Source organism: Pogona vitticeps, chromosome 3 (genome assembly GCF_051106095.1).
Source record: "Pogona vitticeps strain Pit_001003342236 chromosome 3, PviZW2.1, whole genome shotgun sequence".
Taxonomy (NCBI): Eukaryota; Metazoa; Chordata; class Lepidosauria; order Squamata; family Agamidae; genus Pogona; species Pogona vitticeps.
The window spans coordinates 254884131-254908651 of record NC_135785.1 but is presented as its reverse complement, the minus strand read 5'-3'; the positions used below and the strand labels follow the sequence as shown (position 1 = coordinate 254908651).

Here is a 24521-nt window from a genome sequence, read left to right as displayed (position 1 = left end):
TGCTATTAGTACTATTTTTCCGTTTCCGGGCAATTGATAAGACAGAATAACATTCAAAAATATGCTTGTCTAACATGGACTTGATGAAAGGACAGTGAAGCTTGCTAGGGTCAGACTCAAGATCAGCTTTCAGAACTCTTAAATCGGAAACTTCAGAATTAACAAAACAAGCCAAAGAAGAACTATACTGAATAGCTCTTAGGAGGAACTATATTTCCCAAGGAAAGTTGTACCCTTCATCCATCACTTGCTACCAGCATGTCAGAGAGACTGGGAGGCTGGAGGTCCACCCACAGTTGCTGGCCCTGGTAAAGTGAGTCTTGATTAGACAGCATCAAGCACAAAAGGACAGGAGGCAGTGGAAAGTAGGAGGGCCTGGCGTGCTCTGGTCCATGGGGGTCACGAAGCGTTGGACATGACTTAACGACTAAATAACAACAGTCTGTAGTCAGCTGGCTAGATAGTGGTTTAGATACTTGGCTACGGAGCCAGAAGTTGGGAGTTTGTGCCTTCTGCAAACACAGCCAGCCTGTGTAGCCTTGGGCAAATTGTCCCAGGATGCCTCCAGAAGAAGGGGATGATAATCAACTTCTGTATATTCTCTACCTAGAAAACCTTATAAAGGGTCGCCATAAGTCAGAACTGACTTGACAACATGCAATTATTATATTATTATCGTCAGTAATCAGATGGTGCATTTCAGATATTCCACTGTTTTTGGAAAATTACAGAATCATAGAATAAATGACTTGGAAGGGGGCCCTATTAAGGCCATTGGGTCCAACCACCTGCTCAATAAAGGCATCCAGATCAAAGCATATCTGACAGATGGTTGTCCAATTTTCTTTTCAATGCCTCTAGCATTAGGGCACTCACCATCTTCCAAGGTCTCAATCCCATTGTCATACTGCTCTAACAGCTAGGAACTTTTTCCTGATATTCAACAGAAATATGGCTTCCTGTAGCTTGAGACCATTGTTCTGTGTCATGCAGTCTGGAATGGTGGAGAACAGATCCTGCCCCTCCTCTGTATGACTGCCTTTCAAGTATTTGAAAAGTGCTATCCTATCTCCCTTCAGTCTTCTTTTCTGACGGCTAAACATGCCCAGTTCTTTCAGTCTTTCCTAACAGGGCTTGGTTTCCAGTCTCCTGATCATCCTCATTGCCCTCCTCTGAACTTGCTTTGGTTTGTTGGCATCCTTATTGAAGTTTGGTGGCCAGAATTGGATGCAGTACTCTAGATGAGGCCTAAGGTAAAGGTAAAGGTTCCCCTTGATATTTTTTGTCCAGTCGTGTCCGACTTGAGCGGGCAGTGCTCATCCCCGTTTCCAAGCCATAGAGCCAGCGTTTTATTTATTTATTTATTTATTTATTTACAATATTTTTTAGCCGCACCATTGCCAGTGGCTTCTGGGCGGCATACAACATTAAAACTTAAAAACATTAAAAACATTTTAAGAAACAGTATAAAATAGCATATATTAAAATATTTCTTAAAACCTCAAAATTAATTAATTAAAATGCTGGGTGAACAGAAAGGTCTTTGCCTGGCGCCAAAAGGCCAAGAGTGTCGGAGCCAGGCGGATCTCTCTAGGGAGGGTGTTCCAAAGTTGGGGGCAACAACCGAGAAGGCCCTATTCCGACATGCCATCCCCTTCACCTCTTTCAGGGATGGCACCTTCAGAAGGGCCTCCTGGCCTGATCTTAGAGGACGGGCAGGCACATATGGAAGAAGGCGGTCCTTTAGGTAACCAGGTCCTAAGCCGTTTAGGGCTTTATATGTCAAAGTAAGCACTTTGAATTGGGCCCGAGCAGCAACCGGCAGCCAGTGTAAATTTTTCAGAACCGGCGTGATATGAGTCCGTGCGGCGGCACCACTTACCAGCCGCGCAGCCCGGTTCTGTGCCAGTTGCAGTCGTCGGACCGTCTTCAAAGGCTGCCCCACATATAGCGCATTGCAGTAATCCAGTCTGGTTGTTACCAGTGCATGAGTGACTGCTGCCAGGCTCCGCTCATCCAGGTAAGGGCGAAGTTGATATATTCTCCGCAGCTGTAAGAAGGCACCCCTGGACACCGCGTCCACCTGGGCTTCCAAGGTCAGACTGGGGTCAAGGAGCACCCCCAAGCTGCGGACCCTATCCTTTAGGGGGAGTATAATCCCGTCTAAGGTAAGGAGATGGCCTTTTAACCTATCTGGCGGGGCACCTACCAGCAGCACTTTAGACTTGTCTGGATTGAGCCTCAGTTTATTGACCCTCATCCAGACCATTATCGAGTCCAGGCACGAGTTCAGAACGGTGACTGCCACACCTGGATTGGTAGAAAATGAGAGGTAGAGCTGGGTGTCGTCAGCATATTGCTGACTCCTCAGCCCAAACCTCCTAACAACCTCCCCCAGGGGTTTCATGTAGATATTGAACAGCATGGGGGACAGTATAGAGCCCTGAGGAACCCCATGACGCAACCGCCATGGGTCAGAGCTACTCTCCCCCAGCACCACCTTCTGGACTTGATCAGCCAGGTAGGAACGGAACCACTGTAAAACAGTGCCTCCAATTCCCATCCCAGCCAGTCTGTCCAGAAGGACACCATGGTCGATGGTGTTGAAAGCCGCTGAGAGGTCCAGGAGAATCAACAGGGATGCATTACCCCTGTCTTTCTCCCGGCAAAGGTCGTCAAATAGGGCGACCAAGGCAGTTTCCGTCCCATAACCCGGCCTGAAACCCGATTGAAATGGATCTAGATAATCCGTTTCATCCAGGAGAACCTGGAGCTGTTCAGCCACCACACGTTCCAACACCTTGCCCAGAAAAGGGAGGTTTGCTATTGGACGATAGTTGTTCACTAGACCTGGATCCAGATTAGGTTTTTTTAGGAGTGGGTGAATCACTGCCTCCTTTAATGGGGCAGGAACCACTCCCTCTCTTAACGAGGAGTTGATGACCTCCAGGATCCAGGTGCAAACTCCCCTGGCACATTTCTTTACTAGCCATGATGGGCAAGGGTCGAGTTGTGTAGTGGTGGCACGAACCGATCCAAGCACCCTGTCCACATCCTCAGGTCGCAACAACTGAAACTCATCCAATAAATTATGACATAAGTCTGGAGCACTGGACACAACCATGGGCTCTGCATCAACAGTGGAGTCCAAATTTTTGCGAATCTGAGCAATTTTCCCCTCAAAGTGTGTAACAAATTCATTACAGCGAGCCACTGAGGAGTCCAGGACCTCCACCGAACCATTAGGTTGAAGAAGGTCCCGGACCACTCGAAATAGCTCTGCTGGACAACACACCGAGGAAGCGATACGGCTGGAGAAATACTGGCGTTTTGCCAGCCGTATTGCCACAGAGTAGGCCCGATAATGGGCTCTAAGCTGTGTTTGGTCATAGTCGCAGCGATATTTCCTCCATCTGCGCTCAAGCCGTCTCCCCAACCGTTTCATGGCCAAAAGCTCCTCTGTGTACCATGGAGCCTTATAGGCTCTGCGGGCAGGGAGAGGGCGCCTAGGTGCGATCGTGTCAACCGCCCGGGCCATCTCCTTGTACCACAAGGCGACCTGGGCTTCGACAGGAGCGCCGACCATATCAGCTGGAAACTCCCCTAGAGCATTCAGGAATCCTTCAGGATCCATAAGTCTCCGGGGGCGGATCATTTTAATTGATCCCCCACCCCTGCAGAGGGTAGTAGTGGCTGAGAGTCTAAATTTTACCAGGAAATGGTCCGACCATGACAACGGAGTCAAAGATAAATCCACCACATCCGGACCACCATCCTCCTGTCCCGTAGAGAATACTAGGTCAAGTGTATGGCCTTTCATGAGTCGGGCCGATGACATGTTGAGACAGCCCCATGGTTGTCATGGCGGCCATGAAGTCCTGAGCTGCCCCTGATAAAGTGGCCTCGGCATGGAGATTGAGGTCCCCCAGTACCAAAAGTCTGGGGGTCCTCACCACCAGATCCGAGATCACCTCCGTCAGCTCAGGTAGGGAGACTGTTGGTAAGCAGCAGGGTGGGCAGTACACCAGCAGAATCCCTAGTCTGTCTCGCAAGCCCAACACACAATACAGGCCCTCTAGACCATTTCCCAAGGGGACAGGGAGCTTGGAAAAATGGAAGCAATCCTTGTAGACTATTGCCACACCTCCTCCCCGCCCCTCCGGGCAACCCTGGTTTTGGACCAAGTACCCAGGGGGACATAACTGAGATAGAGGAACTCCTCCTTCTTCTCCCACCCAGGTCTCACTAATGCATGCCAGGTCGGCCCCCTCATCCAAAATTAGGTCATGGATGAGGGCAGTCTTGTTTTTTGCCGACCTGGCATTTAGCAACAATACCATGTGGCCCGGGGGGTGGCTGATATGGTCACCTGGTACCGTTTGGCTGGGAGTAGAGCTAGAAAGGGGGATAGGTGTAAGGTAGCTAACCTCCTTTCTCCTACGCGGGCATGCTCTACTCCCACCGCCATATCTTCCCCTGCCGTATATTGTCTCTATTGATTGCCCCAGAGACCCCTCAGACCCCCCTGTTTCCCAGCTTGTTCCCCAGCCAGTTCCTTCAGGGAATCTGGCAGCCGGTGGGAGCCCAGCCATAGTCCCACCATCTCTCACTCGGTGAGCTGCGGAAGGCAGTTGAAATTCGGCTCCCCCGAGCGCAGGAGTGCAGATCTGAAAGGGCCCCAGAAGCAGCTCCGACTTAAAAGCCTTCTTTTCCCCTTGAGCCAGGTGGCTGATGTAGGGAAGGGGAGGAGGCAGCCAAGAAGTGACAGGGCCCAATCCTGCAGAGCAAGGGTGACTTAGCCAGTTCCCTTGGCAAAAGGCTGGCAGCCGGCCAACCACAAACCCACCGTCTCTCACTCGGTGAGCTGCGGAAGGCGGATGAAATTCGGCTCCCCCGAGCGCAGGAATGCTGATCTGCATTGTCTGAAGACAATCTTCCGTGGTCACATGGCCAGTGCGACTTAGACACGGAACGCTGTTACCTTCCCACCGAGGGTGGTCCCTATTGATCTATTTGCATTTGCATGCTTTCGAACCGCTAGGTTGGCGGGAGCTGGGACAAGCGACGGGAGCTCACTCCGTTGCGTGGATTCGATCTTACGACTGCTTGGTCTTCTGACCCTGCAGCACAGGCTTCTGCGGTTTAGCCCACAGCGCCACCACGTCCCAAGAAGATACATATAGTGACCCTAACAGGACTTAAAATACAAGTGAGATAATTAAGGAGTGCTTTTACCAGTTCAACCCTTCATGAGCTTTAGTGGCCGAGTAGGAATTTGAACTCAGATCTCCTGAGTCTTAGTCTGCCCATTATACCATTCTGGGTATCACTCTTGTAAGATTTCTTCCCAATTTGAAATAGTCAGCATGGTAGGTACGAAGAAAGATTACACAGAAATATTCATTTTGATGGAAATTAAACGAAACACTTTGCAGGGGATTATGCTGCGATATGCACCATTTTAAGAACATATTCATTCTCCAAATTAAGTGTGCACATGCTGTGTAATTAACTATACGAGTCACTCAACAGAAATGTAACTTGCTTAAGCAGCAACAAAGCTGTTCTTTCTGAACAAAAAAAAAGCATCTGTCTTATTATGTACTGTCCTTTTTCTTTTTAAGTGCCGGACGATCTTGATCCAGGGGGATTTGTGCTGTGTTATATGGCAGATGTCCTGATGCTAACTTACGTGGGAGATAATTTTGGATCAAGTGAATAGAAGTTAAATTGAGATGGGATTTGTTTCACACTTAACTTCACGGAAGCCATTCCTACGAGAATAGCAAGGAGGAGGGAAACATGGAGGGATTTAACTGAAATGAAACCTATGCTTTTCAATACCAGGGAAATTGTTTATTTGTTAAGCCATCTAATAAACAAAGAAATGCGTCTAGGATGACATTATTGCTAATAAGCCAGGATTTGACCCAAAGTGGTTCCACTGTCCACATGTATATTCTGTTTTTAGTTTGATCCTTCTGCAAAACTACACACAGAGTACCTGTATGTCTTGTGTTATGGAGAATAGGCCTCCACTTAATGGCTATCAAAGATCAGTTCTCTATTTGAAGGCAGAGTCTGCTTGTAAAGCAGGACAATCCAAAGGTAATTAAAGATGAGGAAGTAATGACCAAGAAATAAGAACTAGGCTTTCATCAAGCACCAGAATTGCTCAGTTTTAGCCCCCACCCAAAGATGGCTGATCACTTTATTTGAGGGGAAGGGAATCTGCAGCCTGTGGGAAGGATGTTTCCCCCCCCCCCTTAGACTACAAACCCATGATTCCCCATTCTGGGAGTTCTATCTGACAGACACACATTTTACAGCCACCTAAATGTGGCTCACCTGGGACAAAAGGCCTAAACTACAAGGCCCAAGTTTGGTTCTTCCTAACTTCCTTTTCATTAAGAAAGCTCCCAGCTAGCACTGGGGCAGGAACAGGAAACTTTGGTGGAACTAGGTCTAGTTAGTTACATTTCAAAGCCTTCCAGTTTAAGCCTTTTCTACCAGGTAAGCCACATGAATTGAATTGTGGTGCTGGAGGAGACTCTTGAGAGTCCCCTGGACTGCAAAGAGAACAAACCTATCCATTCTGAAGGAAATCAACCCTGAGTGCTCGCTGGAAGGATAGATCCTGAAGCTGAGGCTCCAATACTTTGGCCATCTCATGAGAAGAGAAGACTCCCTGGAAAAGACCCTGATGTTGGGAAAGTGTGAAGGCAAGAGGAGAAGGGGATGACAGAGGATGAGATGGTTGGACAGTGTCATCAAAGCTACCAACATGAATTTGATCCAGCTCTGGGAGGCCGTGGAAGACAGGAGGGCCTGGCATGCTCTGGTCCATGGGGTCACGAAGAGTCGGACACGACTAAATTACTAAACAACAACAAAAGCCACATGTAGATCAACATAATGTGGTAAAACTCCCAGAATGGGGAATTATGGAATGTGTAGTCCAGGAAATATAAAAATCCTGTCCCTAGCTGGTGGACTTAATCTGGCTCTCAGAAGATTCCCATCTGTCTCATAAACTGCTGGATAGCTCTGTGGTTTAGGTAGGTTGAGAGTTCAATTCCCCACTCAGCCTCCTTGACAGGGGCTGGATTCAATATTTTTTATTTTTTTATTAAATTTATACCTCTCCCATCTAGACACAAGTCTACTCTGGGCGGCTAACAATAAAAATAGAATAGAAATAGAATAAAAACCATATAATAAAATAAAAAGCAACAATAGTAATATGGTTCATGATGGGGGAAAATAAAAATAATCACGTGATGACAGGAGGGAATCCTGCCCAAAGAACCAGTAGTCTATAGGGTCATATTCAGCTCTGAAGTTCTAAGATTATTATTATAATAAGGGAGAGATAGGCTAAGTGGCATCATCTGCCAATCATGAAGGCACTTTTCAGAGAAACAGATGGAAGGGAATCAGGTTCCTCTGCAAAAAAGAGAAAGTGTATGTTTTTCTTTACAAAATGGAAAAAAAAATTAAGTGTTGGGAAGTGTTGTTTATCTTCCTGACATTCACTGCTAGATTTTAGTGCCCTCTAAAAGTTCGTGCCCTGGGGCAAACCCCCAGTTGCTTGACCTTAATTACAGCCTTGGCAACGCTTTAAACGCACAAATCGTTCTTCCTGGTTGAAGAGCTTCTTTTTCCGTTTCTTCCACTTTCTCCCCTACAAGAGACAAGTGTCTGTGTTTTTATTTAAAGAAATTAATCTTCCTTTTGTAACTCAAGGCAGCTCATTCCAGTCCTCTTGTGACAGGGAACTGAAAGCACCGAGAATCAAGTTGGATAACTCTGAAAATGTTACACTTGCGGCGAGGTTTCAGCCGGGCAGAAAATCAATCCCCTCGGCTGAGGTAGCAGCAAGTGTTTGGATTAAGTGCGATGAAAATGTCTAGCCAGAAGCGAGCTGGATGTTTTAATTTTAACCTCACCATGGAATGAAGGACAAGGAAGCTTTGACAACTTCCCTCTTGTCGTTGTCATTGTTGTTGTTTTTACTGCAAACCAGGATGAACCAGTTCGTGCCCATCTCTAATGAGGTTAAGTGGTTGAGTATTTGAAACAGGGCTTTCTCCATAGCAGCCCCTCAAATTGTAGTCCCACTCTTACGCCTGAGGAAGGGGACTTATCCATGAAAGCTCACATTAAAACACATTCCTCAAGGTGCCACAATGTTTTTGTCGTCTTTCATTTTTTAATTTTTCTTTTGTTTTTTTGCTTGGTTTACTGGGATGGACTCCCAAGAGAGGTCATGCTGTCATCATCTTTGTTGTGCTTCTGCTGGGCTGCCAAAACTATATTATTCGTCAAGACCTTCACTATTTAAAACTGGTTTTAAAATGGACTTTTATTGTTTTTGAGTTGTTCTTTCAAGAAGCTGTAGAACTGTAGAGATGGAAAAGACCTGGGAGGTCTCTGAATCTAAGCCCTTGATGATGCAGAAAATCAACTACAAGAGCAACGCTGATGGATGGCCATCTGACAACCATTTGAAAATCTCCCATGAAGGAAAGTCTATCATTTTCTCCATTGTCAAACAACAACTACTATCCTACATGGTTTCGTCAGTGTCTCCCTTCTTGTAGTCTGAATCTACTACTTCAGGCCCTCCCCTCTGAAGCTTTCTTCCCTATGACAGCCCTTCAGACGACTTCTAAAGAATGTTTTTAGTCTATTTTATTATACTTCATTTTACTGTGAGGAGACAAGTGAAACACTTTCGGTATATAAACACACAACAAATAACGGCCCAAATCCTGTTGCTTAGTGTAGTAAAGCATGCTTAGAGTAGGGTCATTGAATTGTAAACTCTGCCCTCTTCAGACTGTGCTTCCCATGGAGAAAGTGACAGTGACATGGAGGAGGCAGAACTAGAATGCTTTTCTCACTCAAACGTTCAAATTCATCTTTCTTAAAATGGCTGAATAGAGCTATAATTCAGATTTTTCTAAGGGAGATAAGATAGATAGATAGATAGATAGATAGATAGATAGATAGATAGATAGATAGATAGATAGATAGATAGATAGATAGATAGATAGATAGATAGATAGATAGATAGATAGATAGATAGATAGATATTCGCGAAGGCTTTCACAGCCGGGATCTAATGGTTGTTGAGGGTTTTTTGGGCTTTTTGGCCGTGTTCTGAAGGTTGTTCTTCCTGACGTTTCACCGGCCACAGAGACATCAGGAAGAACAACCTTCAGAACACACCCAAAAAGCCCGAAAAACCCTCAACAACCATTACATAGATGGGGGGGGGAACGTTCTGCATTGGTATCTTTGATGCTGATACTTTCTACTTAACTGTTCTGGGAGTGTCTCAGGAAACATTAAAAGTTCCTTTTAAGAAAAAAAAATATGTAACTCATTCCAAAGCCCCTCCCTCCCCCAATTACTTTACTGCCGTCATCTTTATAAGCATTTTGGTAACTTGGTGCATTGGCTGTGTATATCTGGCCAATAACTCACTTTAAGAGTTCTTAGGAGCCATATGCTCCCCCGGAGTTCTGCTCTGCTTCTGCATTTTTCTTTGCCTTTTTTTCTGAAATGGAATGCCTAAAAAATTTGAGCCAATGGACTAAATTTTTGGAGGGCTGGGGAGACAGACTCCTCAAAATGCTTCAGGAAAAGACCTTTAGCCCTTCCACATCAATCATGGGGGAAAAGTTACATGTAAGCATTACTCTTTATGTCTGGGAAAGTAATAGCACTGCCAGTTTTTTTTAAAAGGAACATTGTTAGGCCAGTATTTTCCCCCCAGAATGTGTTACAATGTGTGGTGTAATGCTGCTTTTTCAGCTGTTGTAGTTGCTGTTACTACTGCTCCTGTTACTATTATTGATCCATGTGCTGCGCCTTCCTCAACAGCAAGAATGACATGGGCTTGAGGTAGAAGCTTCTAACTTTCCAGAAATACCATCCTATGGAAAACATTTAAAATCAGCACAACTTCACCCCAACAGTCTGTCCTCTAATGCTTATTGATGTATAAGAACTTTTAGACATAATTTGTTTTAACTGTGCAAACACAGAGGAATAAAGATACTCACTGCTGCAGGTCTTATTGAATTTGGGATTCTCCTGAGGGGATCCTTTCAGCCGGCACTGGAATCGGTGCTGCCAAAATTCTTGAAACCATGGGTTTCGGTGATTGGTGTCTGGCTGAAGCTGCAGGTAATAATCATCAAACCATTTCACATCGGGAGACTGGAGCTTGATTGTGATCCCACCAGCGGCTTCACGCTGGTAGCCGTCTGTCACGTCATACCTGTCTGCCCAGCCGTCACTGAAAAGAGGAAATAAAAAGGGAAACTCTGGGTGAGAACATGGGTGCTAAGGACCACTAAAGTGAGTTATTGGCAGGTTCCTAACTACCGTATTTTTTGCACCATAAGACGCACTTTTCCCCCACAAAACAGGGGGGGAAGTCTGTGCGTCTTATGGAGCGAAGAAAACAGATTATATTTTCCTGTTTTCTTCTCCTAAAAATTGGTGCATCTTATGGAAAGGTGCGTTTTATGGAGCGAAAAATATGGTAATTTAGTTGTCTTTCTTTTTACACTTACATGTATGACAAGATATGGGGTTTCCTTTGGCTTCCACCCACTCTGTCACCCTTCTGGGAGTATCAAGGTTTAACCAGAGCTCTGGAAAATTTCTTTTTTGAGTACAATTCCCAGTATCCCTCAGGCCTTGTTGCCTGTAAATTCTAGGAATTATAGCTCCCCAAAAGAAGGTTTTCCAACCTCTACTCTTGATCCTCATCCAGAGAAGCTGCCTCATTCTGACACAGGGAAAAGCTGCCAGTTAAATCAGAAAGACTAGTAGTCATCTGCAGAAATTCATAATCAGGAGTCAAATGATGGATTATAGACAGCATGTTACTAGAAATTAGTCTTTCTGATTTTGTGTCCAAAGAATCATACTTACAAATGAAGCCCCTGTTTACCTCCCAGATGACCAATCACAAAAGAAATCAAACTATTTGGCAAACCATGGGAGGTGTGAAAAACTCCTGGTGTGACAGGTTTCTTTCAACACTAAAAGAATTATCTCTTCTAATGGTGTGCCATTACCTATAGTCTGTATTTCGAATGTAAGACCCATAATGCTACATCTGGGAGTTCTTCAGACACAGTTCCCCAAATGAGGACACCAAAGGATAACACCTTCTGGGCAAAACTCCCAGCTAAAAGAGCATTTCCTCAGAAAGCAACTTGGACCAGGGATAAGCCATCTGGCCAAAGAAAGACAGAAGACCTTAGTTGAACCAGAGTGCTGCCAGGAGCTGTCCGTGGTGCTACAATTCCAGCACTCAAGCAGCTAAAGCATACTCAGGGGTTGATCATCAATAGGTTCATGCAAGTAGGAGAGCAAGGGTTTCCTAGATGTGGGAGCATGGTACTCAGGATAAACTTGTAACACACGGATCTGCTATTGCATCCACAGATCTCAAATACCAGTCTGAAAAATGTTTGTATGATCTTTTCTGATTGTTATGCAAAAGCCAATAAAATTATCCCTACACCCCAGAACTCAGGTTGGTCGCAAATGCAGCCAGAACCTGTGCCCAGGTTATGAAGGATTAAGGCAGGACTACCTTATGTCATACATATGCAAGACATTGATGATTAAGGTGACCATGAGGATGAGGATGACTGTGAGAATGGAGCTGATGAATGACGACCGTGATGAAGATGACTATCTATTGGTTTCATTCTGTTACGTCAATTGGTCCTTCTGGATAACACTGTAGTACAAAAAACAAAACAAAACAATATTTAACAACAAGTTGTGTGCAACTGTGTAATTTAAACAACATGCTAACAGATCATTCATGGGGTGATGCTTGAAAGACATGGATTCTTCTTGTAATAAAATGTGGAGAAGCAGAAGCTGTTTCACTGGAAATCCTTGCTGTCTTACCCACACCCAGCACACCTCTGGCTTCCTCCTCACCAAGGGTGGAGATTCAGAAGCTGAGTTCCTTTTCTGGTGACCTCCTAGCTATAATATAGCAGAGGAAGGGAACGTGTGGAGAGAAGGAAAATAAAATAAAATGAATGAATGAATGAATGAATGAATGAATGAATGAATGAATGAATGAATGAATGAATGAATGAATGAATGAATGAATGAATGAGTGAGTGAGTGAGTGAGTGAGTGAGTGAGTGAGTGAGTGAGTGAGTGAGTGAGTGAGTGAGTGAGTGTATAGGTTAACACTGTGATATTGAAACCAGGCATAGGAAAGCAAACATAAGGTAGAAACCTTCCTCATTCATGAGAAATACTCATTTTCCTGCTTCTGAGTTGTGAATGAATGTCTAAATGACTCAAGGTTTCTGAATCAGTGCATGCAAGCACAGGTTACCTTTAACTTTGGCTTTGCCCAGCCTTGGCTGGTATGCCTTTTACCCTATCAGACCCAATGGCTGCCATTTGCCATCGATGTGGAATTATCAGTTGTAGGACTCTGAAGACCATTCCCAGCTGAACTGAATTCATGTTCAAAATTGGTCCTTTGGAGAAAGAAGCTGGTTTCATCAATTCATGGCGGCGTCCCTCATCAACCAATAAATTGCAGCCTGACCGTCCATTCCTCATGGAGTCTCAGAGCCATCAATTAAACCTTAACAGCCAAGTACAGTGGCACAGGAAACAACTGTGCACTAAAACCATCCATTACCAGCAATATCATATGTATGTGAGGATGCTGATGAGAACTTTCCTCCTGTTGCAAATAGCAAGCATGGAGAGGATTAAGACTGCTGTGGGGTTAGGTAAAGTGTTAAAGACCCAGATCAAGACCATTACCTAGCTCCTCTTCTTTTCTTTCAATGCTGAAACACAAGGATTAAAGGCATGAGAATAGATCTAACTTGATCCTTAGTGTATAATCTACCAATAAGAACCAGGAAAGGAATGCAACTGGGGCAGAATCCTTGTCTCAGAGTCTCACAAGAGTTGGTTTTAGGCACAAAACAACTTGGGTCAAAGCCATTTAAAAGACTCTATTCCCCTCCCCCCACTCCAGCTTGCCCAAGCTTTGAGGTGTCCAAGGGAGGTCATCTCACTGCCACTGCTGGCAGACACAATGGATGGCAACTTTGTCAGTAGCCACTTTTAAGTTCCGAAGCTCCTCTGCCTGAGGAGGAGGAGACGATGACGGCAACGGGCTTTGGACAGTTCAGCACTGGCGGAGGATGGGGGTGTTCTTTATGACTTATAATAATCATGTGCTATCAAGTCAGTTCTGATTTATGGTCCTCCTCTTCAGGTTTTCCCAGGTAGAGAATACTCAGAAGTGGTTTCTCATTCCTTTCTCCTGGAAGTGTCTCAGATTGTGTCATTTTTGCCCAAGGCCACCCAGGCTGGCTTTACTTGCAAGAGGCACCGTGGGGAGTGCATCACTCAATCTCTGGCTCTCCGGCTATATACCTAAACCACCAAGCTATCCAGCCAGCTTTTATTATGGCTTCGTGGACATGTTTTAAATTATTCTGTTACTTTAGCCAACTTTGCACCGTTGTCCATGTTCTGCCTCTAACAGAAACCTGCTTTTACTTAATATTGCTGTGACCTATCTCAGCTCTGTTTTCAGGGAGAAGAAGTGGACACAGAGTGACAGGATGGAATCAAAACAGAAGAGAATGTTTAGAAACGGAGGGCTCATATCTCCCTCTTTTTCTTACATGGAGTCACACAGACTCATAAAGGCAGTGAATGCGGGACAAGCTGATTAGCTACATTTCTGGTCTGTATTATTGAGCAGGGCCAAAATTGTGGTTTTAAATATACCTCTCACCACAGTTACAATAATTGCGTCTGCAAGGAATAGCAAGCACTGTGCTCTCATTCTTCTCAATTGTCTGCACTTTGCTTTGCAATGTCTGTTGAAATATCTTGGCAAACAAAGTGCACCACAAAGGTGGGAAATGGGTTGCTAGACTATTATTACCTCTGAAACCAAATCAAGCTTGGATCAAGGCAACTGTGCGGTTTGTGGGCATTTCCCCCACGGCACACATTCCAATATGTAAAAAGGGAAAACAGAGGTGAGAAACAATTGTATATACACGCCATAGCACCCCAACCATAAACAATGTTTGTTGCTTATGTATCTGCAAATGCCTAAGAATTCTGCATTAACAATGGGGGGGGGGAAAGAGAAGCTCTTTCCATGGCATCGCAGGATAATTAAAACAGTGGACGTTTTAGCAAGCCAATGGTGACACAGAATGGATTCTATAGATCTGTCATAGAATTACAGAACTGTGGACCAGGGATGGATTGCAAGAATCATCAACCCCCTACCGATGCAGGAAACACACTGCTAGAGCACCCACACCTGACAGATAGCCAACCAAGGTGTGCTTAGTAGGGATGTAGCCAGGTCTTTGGAGTCCAAGTCCCAAGTCTAAGCTCCTATTAAAAATAAGCTTCCCCAGAAGAAAGGGGAGTGGGGTCAGTGGGTTCTGAGTTGCAAGTCAAGTTCAAATCATTGAAAAAAAAAATCTGTGTCCAAGTCAAGTCCAACTTGAGTCCAACTTGACAGCGAGCCCATGACTTGAGTCCCCATCCCTGCTGCCTAGTCATCACCAAGAGGAGGAGACTCACCACTTTCTACAATACTCCGTGCCACTGTTGAACAACTCATGCCATCAGTAAGTTCTTCCTAATATTTAGTCAAAATCTCCTTTCTTCTGATTTTAATCTGGGACCTACCACCTGGAGAAACAGAAAATAAGCTTGCTCCACCTTGGCTTCATTACCTTCCATTGAAAGAGCCCTTCATGTCTCGAAGACGGTTATCAAATCAACTCTCAGATTAATTTTCTCCAGGCTAAGCATATATACGCATACTAAATAATTCATTTTAAATATGGTGTTAGAGAAGAGCTTTGCGGATACCCCAGACTGCCAGAAAGACAAGCAAGTGGGTCCTAAAGCAAATCAAGCTTAAACTATCTCTGGAGGCAAAAAAAGGTTGAAGCTGATGCTGTCTTACTTTGGCCACATCATGAGAAAACAGGATTCTCTAGAAAAGTCAACCATGCTGGGAAAGGTGGAATGCAACACGAAAAGAGGAAGAGGAGGGTCCATGGGGTCACGAAGAGTCAGACATGACTAAACAACAACAACAAATATGAGATGGTACGATTCCCTAGGAAACACAGTCTTCAGTTTACAAGAGATGAGCAGGGCTGTTAAGGACAGGACATGTGGAGATTGCTCGTTCATAGAGATGGCATAAGTGAGGGCCTACTTGACAGCACACAACAACAACAAAGAGCGATGTTATGTATTATTTTGCAAATATACCCTTGAGACCCATGGAGGATTAGAACTGCTGCCAGAGTTTGGGCTCTTAAATTTGCAAACAAGAATGAATGAACTCTGGCAGATTCTCCCGTTCTCTTTCATTAGAAATCTACTGATCAGCCCCAGGGATCTGCAGAGGACAAGAAGTTGAAATACAGAAACTGCCTAAAAATGCTGAGTGCATTCAAAATATTTATTTTGATAGTTTTCCAGGTTGATTCCCATTATATAGAAGCACTCTCAGAGGGGGTACAGAGCAAAATGCTTTCGCATAGTGTTGTTGTTGTTGTTTCGTCGTTAAGTGGTGTCTGACTCTTCGTGACCCCATGGACCAGAGCACACCAGGCCCTCCTGTCTTCCACTGCCTCCCAGAGTTGTGTCAAATTCATGTTGGTCACTTTGATTACACTGTCCAACCATCTCGTCCTCTGTCGTCCCCCTTTCCTCTTGCCCTCACACTTTCCCAACATCAGGGTCTTTTCCAGGGTGTCTTCTCTTCTCATGAGATGGCCAAAGTATTGGAGCCTCAGCTTCAGGATCTGTCCTTCCATTGAGCACTCAGGGAAGTGTGCTCACTGGAAGTTTAGGAAGCTCACTCACAGTTTAGGAAGCTTAATTGTGTGAGTATCATAATAATGAGAGACTGAAAAATAAATTATGAGGTGCATAAAATGCATTTAAAACATTTTTACATGCCATTTAAAGGATTTCGTGTAGGCGAAAGCATAGATCTTGTCAACAAAATTTTTGACTTTGGCTTAAGAAGGGAAAGTACTGTTCACAAATTTATTATAAAACTCTAAAATATTACACACATTTGCTGATATACGTACATTCCTACCATTCTTAGACAAAGAAAGAAAGAACGTAATTGTATTTATATGAAGGTGTGGCTTTAAAGACCTATATGAAAAAATAGTTCAGTACTGTGCGATTTTCTTCAATTGTAAACAAGAACATGAAGAGACTCTTGTAATTACTATCACGACTATTGACACCAGGTAGGTTCTACCATCATAGCAGGATGAGGTGTATTTTGCAAGGCAGTATATGCAATTTACCAACAATTTTCAACTGGTTGGAGAGGTCAGATACACCATTCAGCGGGTTTCATGGTGCAGTAGTTAAACTGCAGTCCTGCAGTCAAGCCTCTGCTCACGACCTGAGTTTGAACACAACAGGCTCAGATAGCTGACTCAAGGTTGACTCAGCCTTCCATCCTTCTGAGGTCAGTGAAACGAGCAGCCAGCTTGTTGGGGCATCAAAGTTGCTGTTTGAATAATTAAGTTGTAAATTGCCTAGAGAGTGTTCTAGCACTATGAGAGATTATATAAGTCAAAACAACAACAGCAGCAGCAGCAATGATGATACTAATGACTGCTCAAGCATCCCATCTATGTTTATGATTATAATTAGCATTGAAATCTCGCCCTCCCCCCCCCCCCCGTGAGCTCAAGATACACTGCACTTCTTCCCATTTCATCCTCACAAGGATCCTCTGATGCGAGACAGGGTTATTGTCCCTGGCTTATGGTCACCCAGTAAACTGCATGGCTGAGCAGGAATTTCAAGCCACAACTCCTTACTCATAGCCCAGCCCTCCAACCTCTACACTAGACTGGTCCCACTGAAAGAATTTCTCAACTTCACTTGTAAAAGCATACATGATAATCCCATTTTAGCCTCGCAACTGGCTTTTGAGGTAGATGAAACTCAACAAAGGGACACAAGCAACATTGGTGGGTGATTTTAATGGGTAGATTGGGACTAAATACAGCCCTCTCTAGCGCAGGGGTCTCCAAACTACGGCCTGCAGGCCACATTCGGTTCACCTTGCCCATTCCCTTCAGCCCATGTGCGGGTGGGCGTCCGTGTGTGTGTGTGTGTGTATGGGTGCATCCACACACATTCCTTCATCCCTCAACAATGTTGAAAATATACAATGTGGCCCTCATGTTCAAAAGTTTGGAGACCCCTGCTCTACTGCAACAGCAGTATTCTCGTCACTCTGTTGGTTTGCAGCTGTTTTGAAAAGGAAGCTTTACAGAAAATATCTGACTGAACATGTAAGTTATCTCACCCCCAGATCACTGCAGTATAATTTCTAATACTGTTTTACAACCACGATTGCCGAAATATACCAACATTTACAGAACACTAACAGGTAACCATGACTACTAAGTGTGCAGATGACATCTTTTTTTAAAAAAAAAATTATATGGCTTCTTTATTGTTGCTGTAAAAAAGTAGTGGGGGTGTAAACCTGAATGCTTTAGTACTAAGTGTTGAAAAATATGTATACAGCCGCCACCAGCACATGGCTTTGTATTATTTTCCATTTCACCACCCACTTGGAAAGAATGTGCCAATTAGTGTTACGTAAGAACTTAAACTCAGGATGGCAGCATTCAACAGAGTGCATATAACTGCAAGCCACACTACCTGCTGTTTTGATGAAGGGCCTCAATGTACATTACAGAAGCAAATAGAACCCAACCTTGATGACCTTTCTATTTACGGGTGGGGGACAATTTAGGAATGGAATGATTTGAAAAGGAGAAGTGTCAGCAGAAGCTTGACCCTTTTTCTATACACTGCTTCTCTGTTTCAAAAACCAGTTGCCGATATACTTTCTTTCCCCTGTGGGATTCCAAAACACATGTTTAGAAGCGTAATACATGTTGTGGTGGAAAACTCTCTTGCTGTTATTAGGTGTCGTCAACCTGCCCCTGACTTCTGGTGAAGTTCCAAATGAGTGAGTTCCAAAATGTTCTATCTTCAATAGCCCTACTCAAATCTTGTAAACTCAAGGTTGTATTTCTCTTATGAGGTCAATCCACCCCATATTTGCCTTTCCTCTTTTCCTGCTGTCTTCAATTTTTCCTAGCATTATTTCCTTTTCCAGCAGGTTTAGTCTTCTCATGTTGTGCCCAAAATAAGACAACCTCAGTTTCATCATTGTTGCTTCAGGGAGGAGGCACAAGGATAAAATCCCACAATGCCTTGTATGTTGGGGGGAGGCGGGTGGGCAATGCTTTGGAATAGAGGGAGAACAGGAAGAAAAACCCAGTCTTCAGTCCATTGGTATCCTATTTCTTTATGTTGATTTTAAATGCTTCTCCATGGTTTCCACTGTTCCTTCATCCCTACCTGAACATGTCTGGAATTCAGCCCGACACGTTTTGCAAGCAAATGCTATTAAGCCCTTACTCAGGACAGATATGAACTGCGCACGATCCAATTACAATTTCCTGAAGGGTTTCCATTTACTGTAATTTCAGGATATCCACCATTACAAATTGCCATGAAAAACTTCAAGTTATTTTCCAGACCTTCCCAATTTCATCTTACATATAGGCTATCAAAAGCTATTTGCAGCAGGCATAGTTTAGATGGAAGCCGCTATTTGTGTTGCAGAACATCACACTGCTTCTGGATATTAGACCAGTGTCAGAAGCTATTCCGAAACATAATTTTTTAATCTTAGAATGATCACCACACTGACCTCAATCATCTCACTTGTTTTTGAAAGCTCAAGTAGGGTCAAGACTGGTTAATACTTTGATGAGAGCCAGCTAGGGAAAACCAATTATCTACAGGAAAGACTAGGGGAGGATCCTTGAAATCCAGAAATCCAGCTCTACTGCCAGTCAGAGCTGGCAATACAGGTCAATGGTATGATTCAGTATAAGGCGGCTTTTTATGTTCATGGGTTATCAATTCCACTGCACTGTATATTATATCACTGCTAGCAAAGTCAGCTGAGATGAAAAACATGATAGTGCCCCTTCCCTTGACCACATACTGGAGCTGTATGGGCAAATACTTAAATCTCATTATGCTATTGTAAAAAGCTATGGTTTTTCCAGTAGCGACATATGGAAGTGAGAGTTGGACCATAAAGAAGGCTGACTGCCGAAGAATTGATGCTATTGAGCTGTGGTGCTGGGGGATACTCTTGAGAATCCCCTGGACTGAAAGGAGAACAAACCTATCCATTTTGAAGGAAATCAACCCTCAGTGCTCACTGGAAGCACAGATCCTGAAGCTGAGGCTCCAATATTTTGGCCATCTCATGAGAAGACTCCCTGGAAAAGACTCTGATGTTGAGAAAGTGTGAGGGCAAGAGGAGAAGGGGACGACAGAGGATGAGATGGTTGGACAGTGTCATTGAAGCAACCAACATGAATTTGACCCAACTCCGAGAGGCAGTGGAAGACAGGAGGGCCTGGCGTGCTCTGGTCCACGGGGTCACGAAGAGTTGGACACGACTTAATGACTAAACAACAACAAAATGCTATTGTAATGAGTGAGCACTGATTTATGCACACTTTGTTCTTTGAATCAGCCTATTAGCTTCATCATAGATATGATTTCTCAATGCACAGATAGGTTTCTTTTGTAACAAATCTTGAGCGGTGTGCAATGCCTACTTTCACCAAGACTGTTGAATCCAGCCAAATCATTTTTCCTTTCTTACTAGAAAGATGTCATAGTTGGCCTCTGCTAACATTTGCAGTCTGAAGCATACACTAGAGGATTTTCTGAACTATCTTAATTCTCCATTTTGGGAGTCCTACCCAGTTTGTAGGTACTTTTAAAACACTGAGCGTGGTGCACCTGAGACTAAGAGTCAAGTTAGAAGGCTCAGAGGCTGAGCTAGGCCTAGTTCTGCCCAGATCTCCTCTTGAGAAAGAAAGGTCCCAGCTAGCACTGGGGCAGGAACAGGAAGCTTGAGCAGATCTAGGCCTAGCTCAGTCCCAACACCTTCTAATCTAGGCCTTTCTTCTGGGTGAACCACATCCAGGAGTTTTTAAGGTGACTGTAACATAGGTAGGGCTCCTAGAATGGAAAGTTGTGGAATTTGTAGTCCAAAATTCCTGTCCCTGGCAGACACCTTCTTCTGCCTAGGGACAAGGCCGGCTCTGCTGCTAGAAAGGAATTGGAAATGAACGTTCTGGAAGCACACAGAGAAGTAAACCTTCCAGAGCCTAGGATTGGTGGGCTCCTATCACACGGTCCAAGAGTCTTTGATATCTGCATGCCATGCTTCCTTGCTTAAATTGCTCCAAGACAAGAAATGCCATAGTTCATTCATACACCAGAGTACACAATTTGTTCCATTTTTCTGCGACATGCCCATAACTATTCTTTTGGTGCCATTTTTCTAGCACTGATTAACTTTACATCTGCTTGATGGATGGGCTGGTTCCTTCGCATTATGTCTGTCAGGGAGGGAAAGACAGGGGGATGGGGGAGAAGATGGCTAACATTTAATTGGTTTTCTGTTGGCTTGAAGATTTACAGCAGCTGCCATCTGCAGAATGATTTTCCATTAGACAGCCAAACATAGTTCTTACAGATAAGCTCCGTGACTTTAGGCCATACATTCCTGTGTATTTACTATAATAAAGAGATGCCACAGACAGATCTGAATTAGAGCTTGGATGGGCACCATGAAATAGAATATGCCGTTTAGCTGAAAACAAGGAATTTGTTTCATGGCTCATAGAATGGAGCCAGAATTTTCGTTTTGACATGTTTTAAACAAGAGGTGCGGAAACGGTATTAATGGTATTCATCAACCACTGTCATTAGTAACGGTGTGTGTGTGTGTGTGTGTGTGTGTGTGTGTGTGTGTGTGTGTGTGTGTGAGAGAGAGAGAGAGAGAGAGAGAGAGAGAGAGAGAGAGAGAGAGAGAGATGTGCCATCAAGTCAGTGACCTTAATAGGGTTTTCAAGGTTTGTTCTACATCAGGAAAACTTGGGGCCCACAAAAATATGACACATCCCATTCCTTAGGTTCCTCACTTCCATCTCAGATTGTGGGAAACTCACTTTTTTTTAAAACATGGCAGTTGTTAGAAACCTGCCACCTGCATGACTACTGGCTACGCCAGCAGTATGGAATAGAGATGGGCATGAAAAATGGTTCTTCATGATGGTCCGTGGTTTGCCACAAATATATGAACCACGAATCACCGCAAACCAATTAGAAAACCAAACTGGTTCATGGCTCAGTTTTTGGTTTGTGCCTGGTGGGGGAAGTTATCTGCTCCTGTTGCACTTCTGCCCCTCCATCACCACTGCCACCCCACTACTGGCACCATATTCAAAGACAGTGGGCCAGCTGTCTTGGCGCATTTGCCTGCCTATCAGCTAACAGGTGAGCACATGCACAGAGACCACGGACTCAGTCAAGATTGTTGTTTTCCATCATCAGCAATGCCAGAGACCAGAATTTATAAATATTACTTTTTTCAAAATACAACTTGCAGCCCCCTGTCCCCTCCCCACAACCAACAGCAGCATTTTGAAGGATTCTTAGCATTGTAATCCAGAAAGCAACTACCAAATTCTGCAAATTTCGAACTAGAGAGCCAAACTGCATTCATATATTTTCTGCACTAGGATCAATAGCAACTGCTGTCCAAAAGAATAAAGACCACTATTTGAGCAGTATTCAGCAGAGTAACTAAGCTAGACATGTCAAATACTGCTCTTTCTAATAAAGAAGAAAATGAGAAAGCATGATTATAGTTGAACATTAAATAGACAGCTGATTACAGAAGGATTACACTGCCTATACTCTAAGATCAGGCCAGGAGGCCCTTCTGAAGGTGCAATCCCTGAAAGAGGTGAGGGGAGTGGCATGCCAAAACAGGGCCTTCTCAGCTTTGCCCCCAACTTTGGAATGCCCTCCCGCCTGTCTCCAACACTTTTGGCTTTTTTTGGCACCAGGCAAAGACCTTTCTGTTTAGCCAGCTTTGTAATTAAATTGCAATTATTGCTGCTTATGGCCATATAAGCAGCAGGATTTATTAATATTAATGTTTTAATGGCTGTTTTTAATATAGGGCATTATAATAATATTGCCTATTTTTAATGGTTTTAATGTTTTTAAAGTTTTAATATTGTTGTATGCCGCTCAGAGACCATTGGTAATGGCACGGCTTTAAAAAAAATCTTGTAAATAAATAAATAACTTTCATAAGACTAAATCAAAATGGTTATTTTCTATACTTGGCACATCGTCAATCAAAAATAGCTCTAAATTAAAAAGGAGATTGAATTGAGGAAGGCAGCTGTGAAGGAATAAGAAAAAAATCCATGTGAGTGTGGAGGAATGTGGTGCTATAGGTCAGGTCCTATCCCCAGCTGCTATGTATGGATGTGAAAGTTGTATAATTTATTTATTTTAGTTGAACACGACTAAACGACAATGATCATACAGTCATGGCCAAAAAATATTGGCACCCTTGCTATTCTGTCAGAAAATGTAACCCTTCTCTCAGAAAATGGTTGCCATCTGAATGAAAAGGGACGCTATGTTAGCAGACCCAGGAGGACACCACTGCTGACACAAAGGCATAAAAAAGTAAGACTGGCGTATGCCAAAACTTACGTGACAAAACCACAGAGAACATAGAGCTTATTGGTCAAGGACATAATGGCACTGTTTACAGGAAAAGAAATGAGCCATTCAAAGAAAAGAACACAGTCCCTACAGTCAAACATGGTGGAGGTTCAAAGATGTTTCGGGGTGCTTTGCTGCTTCTGGCATTGGATGCCTTGACTGCATGAACGGTATTATGAAATCTGATGATTACCAAATAATTTGGGGGCGCAACATAGTGGCCAGTGTCAGAAAGCTGCGTCTCTACCAGAGGTCATGGGTCTTCCAGCAGGACAATGATCCAAAACACACTTCAAAAACACTCAGAAATGGTTACAAAGCAAGCACTGGAGAATTCTGAAATGGCCAGCAATGAGTCCAGGTCTGGATCCCATAGAACACTTGTGGAGAGATCTCAAAACAGCAGTTGGGAGAAGGCATCCTTCAAATCTGAAGGCCCTGGAGCAGTTTGTCCAAAATTCCAGTAGAGAGGTGTAAGAAACTCGTTCATGGTTACAGGAAGCGATTGATTTCAGTTATTTTTTCCAAAGGGGGTGCTACCAAATATTAAGTTAAGGGTGCCAATAATTTTGGCCAGTGCATTTTTGGGTTTCTGTGTGGGATGGTATCAGATTTGACTTTTCCTCTGTTTTTTTTGTGTTGTTCCAACGCAAACCAAAGAAATGAACATGCGCGTACCATAACATTTGCAACTGCAACAATTTTCTGAGAGAAGGATTGCATTTTCTGACAGAATTGCAGGGGTGCTAATATTTTTGGCCATGACCGTATATCCCCTTAGTCTTCTTTTCTCTAGGCTAATCATGTCCAGTTCTTCTTTAATATTTGAATAACTCACTGTTTTTCAATTATGTAAGCCATCTTGGTTTCTTCTTTCAAGGAAAAAAGGAAGGATTAAAAATATTTCAAATAAATACATGAATGAAAGGTGAATGGGAGAGGCAGCTACATAGAAACACAGAAAGACAGACAGACAGAAGAAGGAAGGAAGGAAGGAAGGAAGGAAGGAAGGAAGGAAGGAAGGAAGGAAGGAAGGAAGGAAGGAAGGAAGGAAGGAAGGAAGGAAGGAAGGAAGGAAGGAAGGAAGGAAGGAAGGAAGGAAGGAAGATGTTTTTAAGTTTGTAAGTGAGGAGAGAAAGGGAGAAAGCAAGGAAGATGAATTTTTAAAAAGTCTTCCTGTGCAAAAGTATTTTTGCGACATGGTCTTGTTTTTAAGTAATAAAAAGTGATGGCAAAATAATAGGCTATTATTGTTCTGCTAATGGTGTTCGAGGAAGGTGTTGATGACAATCCTAAGATGGATGGTTCTTTTGCAGTTCAGTAATGCAGTGTTAACTTTATTCAGCCAAACCATATTCCCATCCCCTTTCTCTCCAAATAGATTACTGATATAAACGATACAAAATCAGTGGGGCAAACAGATTCATAAGTAATAGAAAACCTATATTGCAAAACCAAGGACCCAGTTTCTTCCAGCAATATTGCTTGTTTGATACATTACCCAGGTTCTGCACCAGTGTTTGATATATGCCTATCATCAACTCACTTCTCTGCACAGTACAAAGAGCTGCACTGTTTAGTTTAATCTGAATTTCCACAATAACAGCATCAACAATGGAAAATCATTCTGCCTGGATTGCTTCCACAACAACCCGTAGGACAACCTAATACAATACTGCTCATCATGATGTCTTGTGCTAAATTATTAATGGATTCATATCGCAGAATCCCTCTCTGGCGGCTAAATAACATACATTTTA

General features: G+C 43.6%; 1 protein-coding gene across 6 annotated transcripts in view; it reads right to left on the bottom strand.

The window, feature by feature from the left end:
- Window positions 1–24521, bottom strand: part of GRM5 (glutamate metabotropic receptor 5) — a 289531-nt gene that overhangs the window by 72950 nt on the left and 192060 nt on the right. For all 6 annotated transcript variants that reach the window (XM_072993554.2, XM_078390140.1, XM_020810962.3 and 3 more), the window contains exon 4: window positions 10074–10309. In XM_072993554.2, the coding sequence (XP_072849655.2) occupies window positions 10074–10309 (236 nt within the window). The remainder of the gene's footprint in view (window positions 1–10073; window positions 10310–24521) is intronic.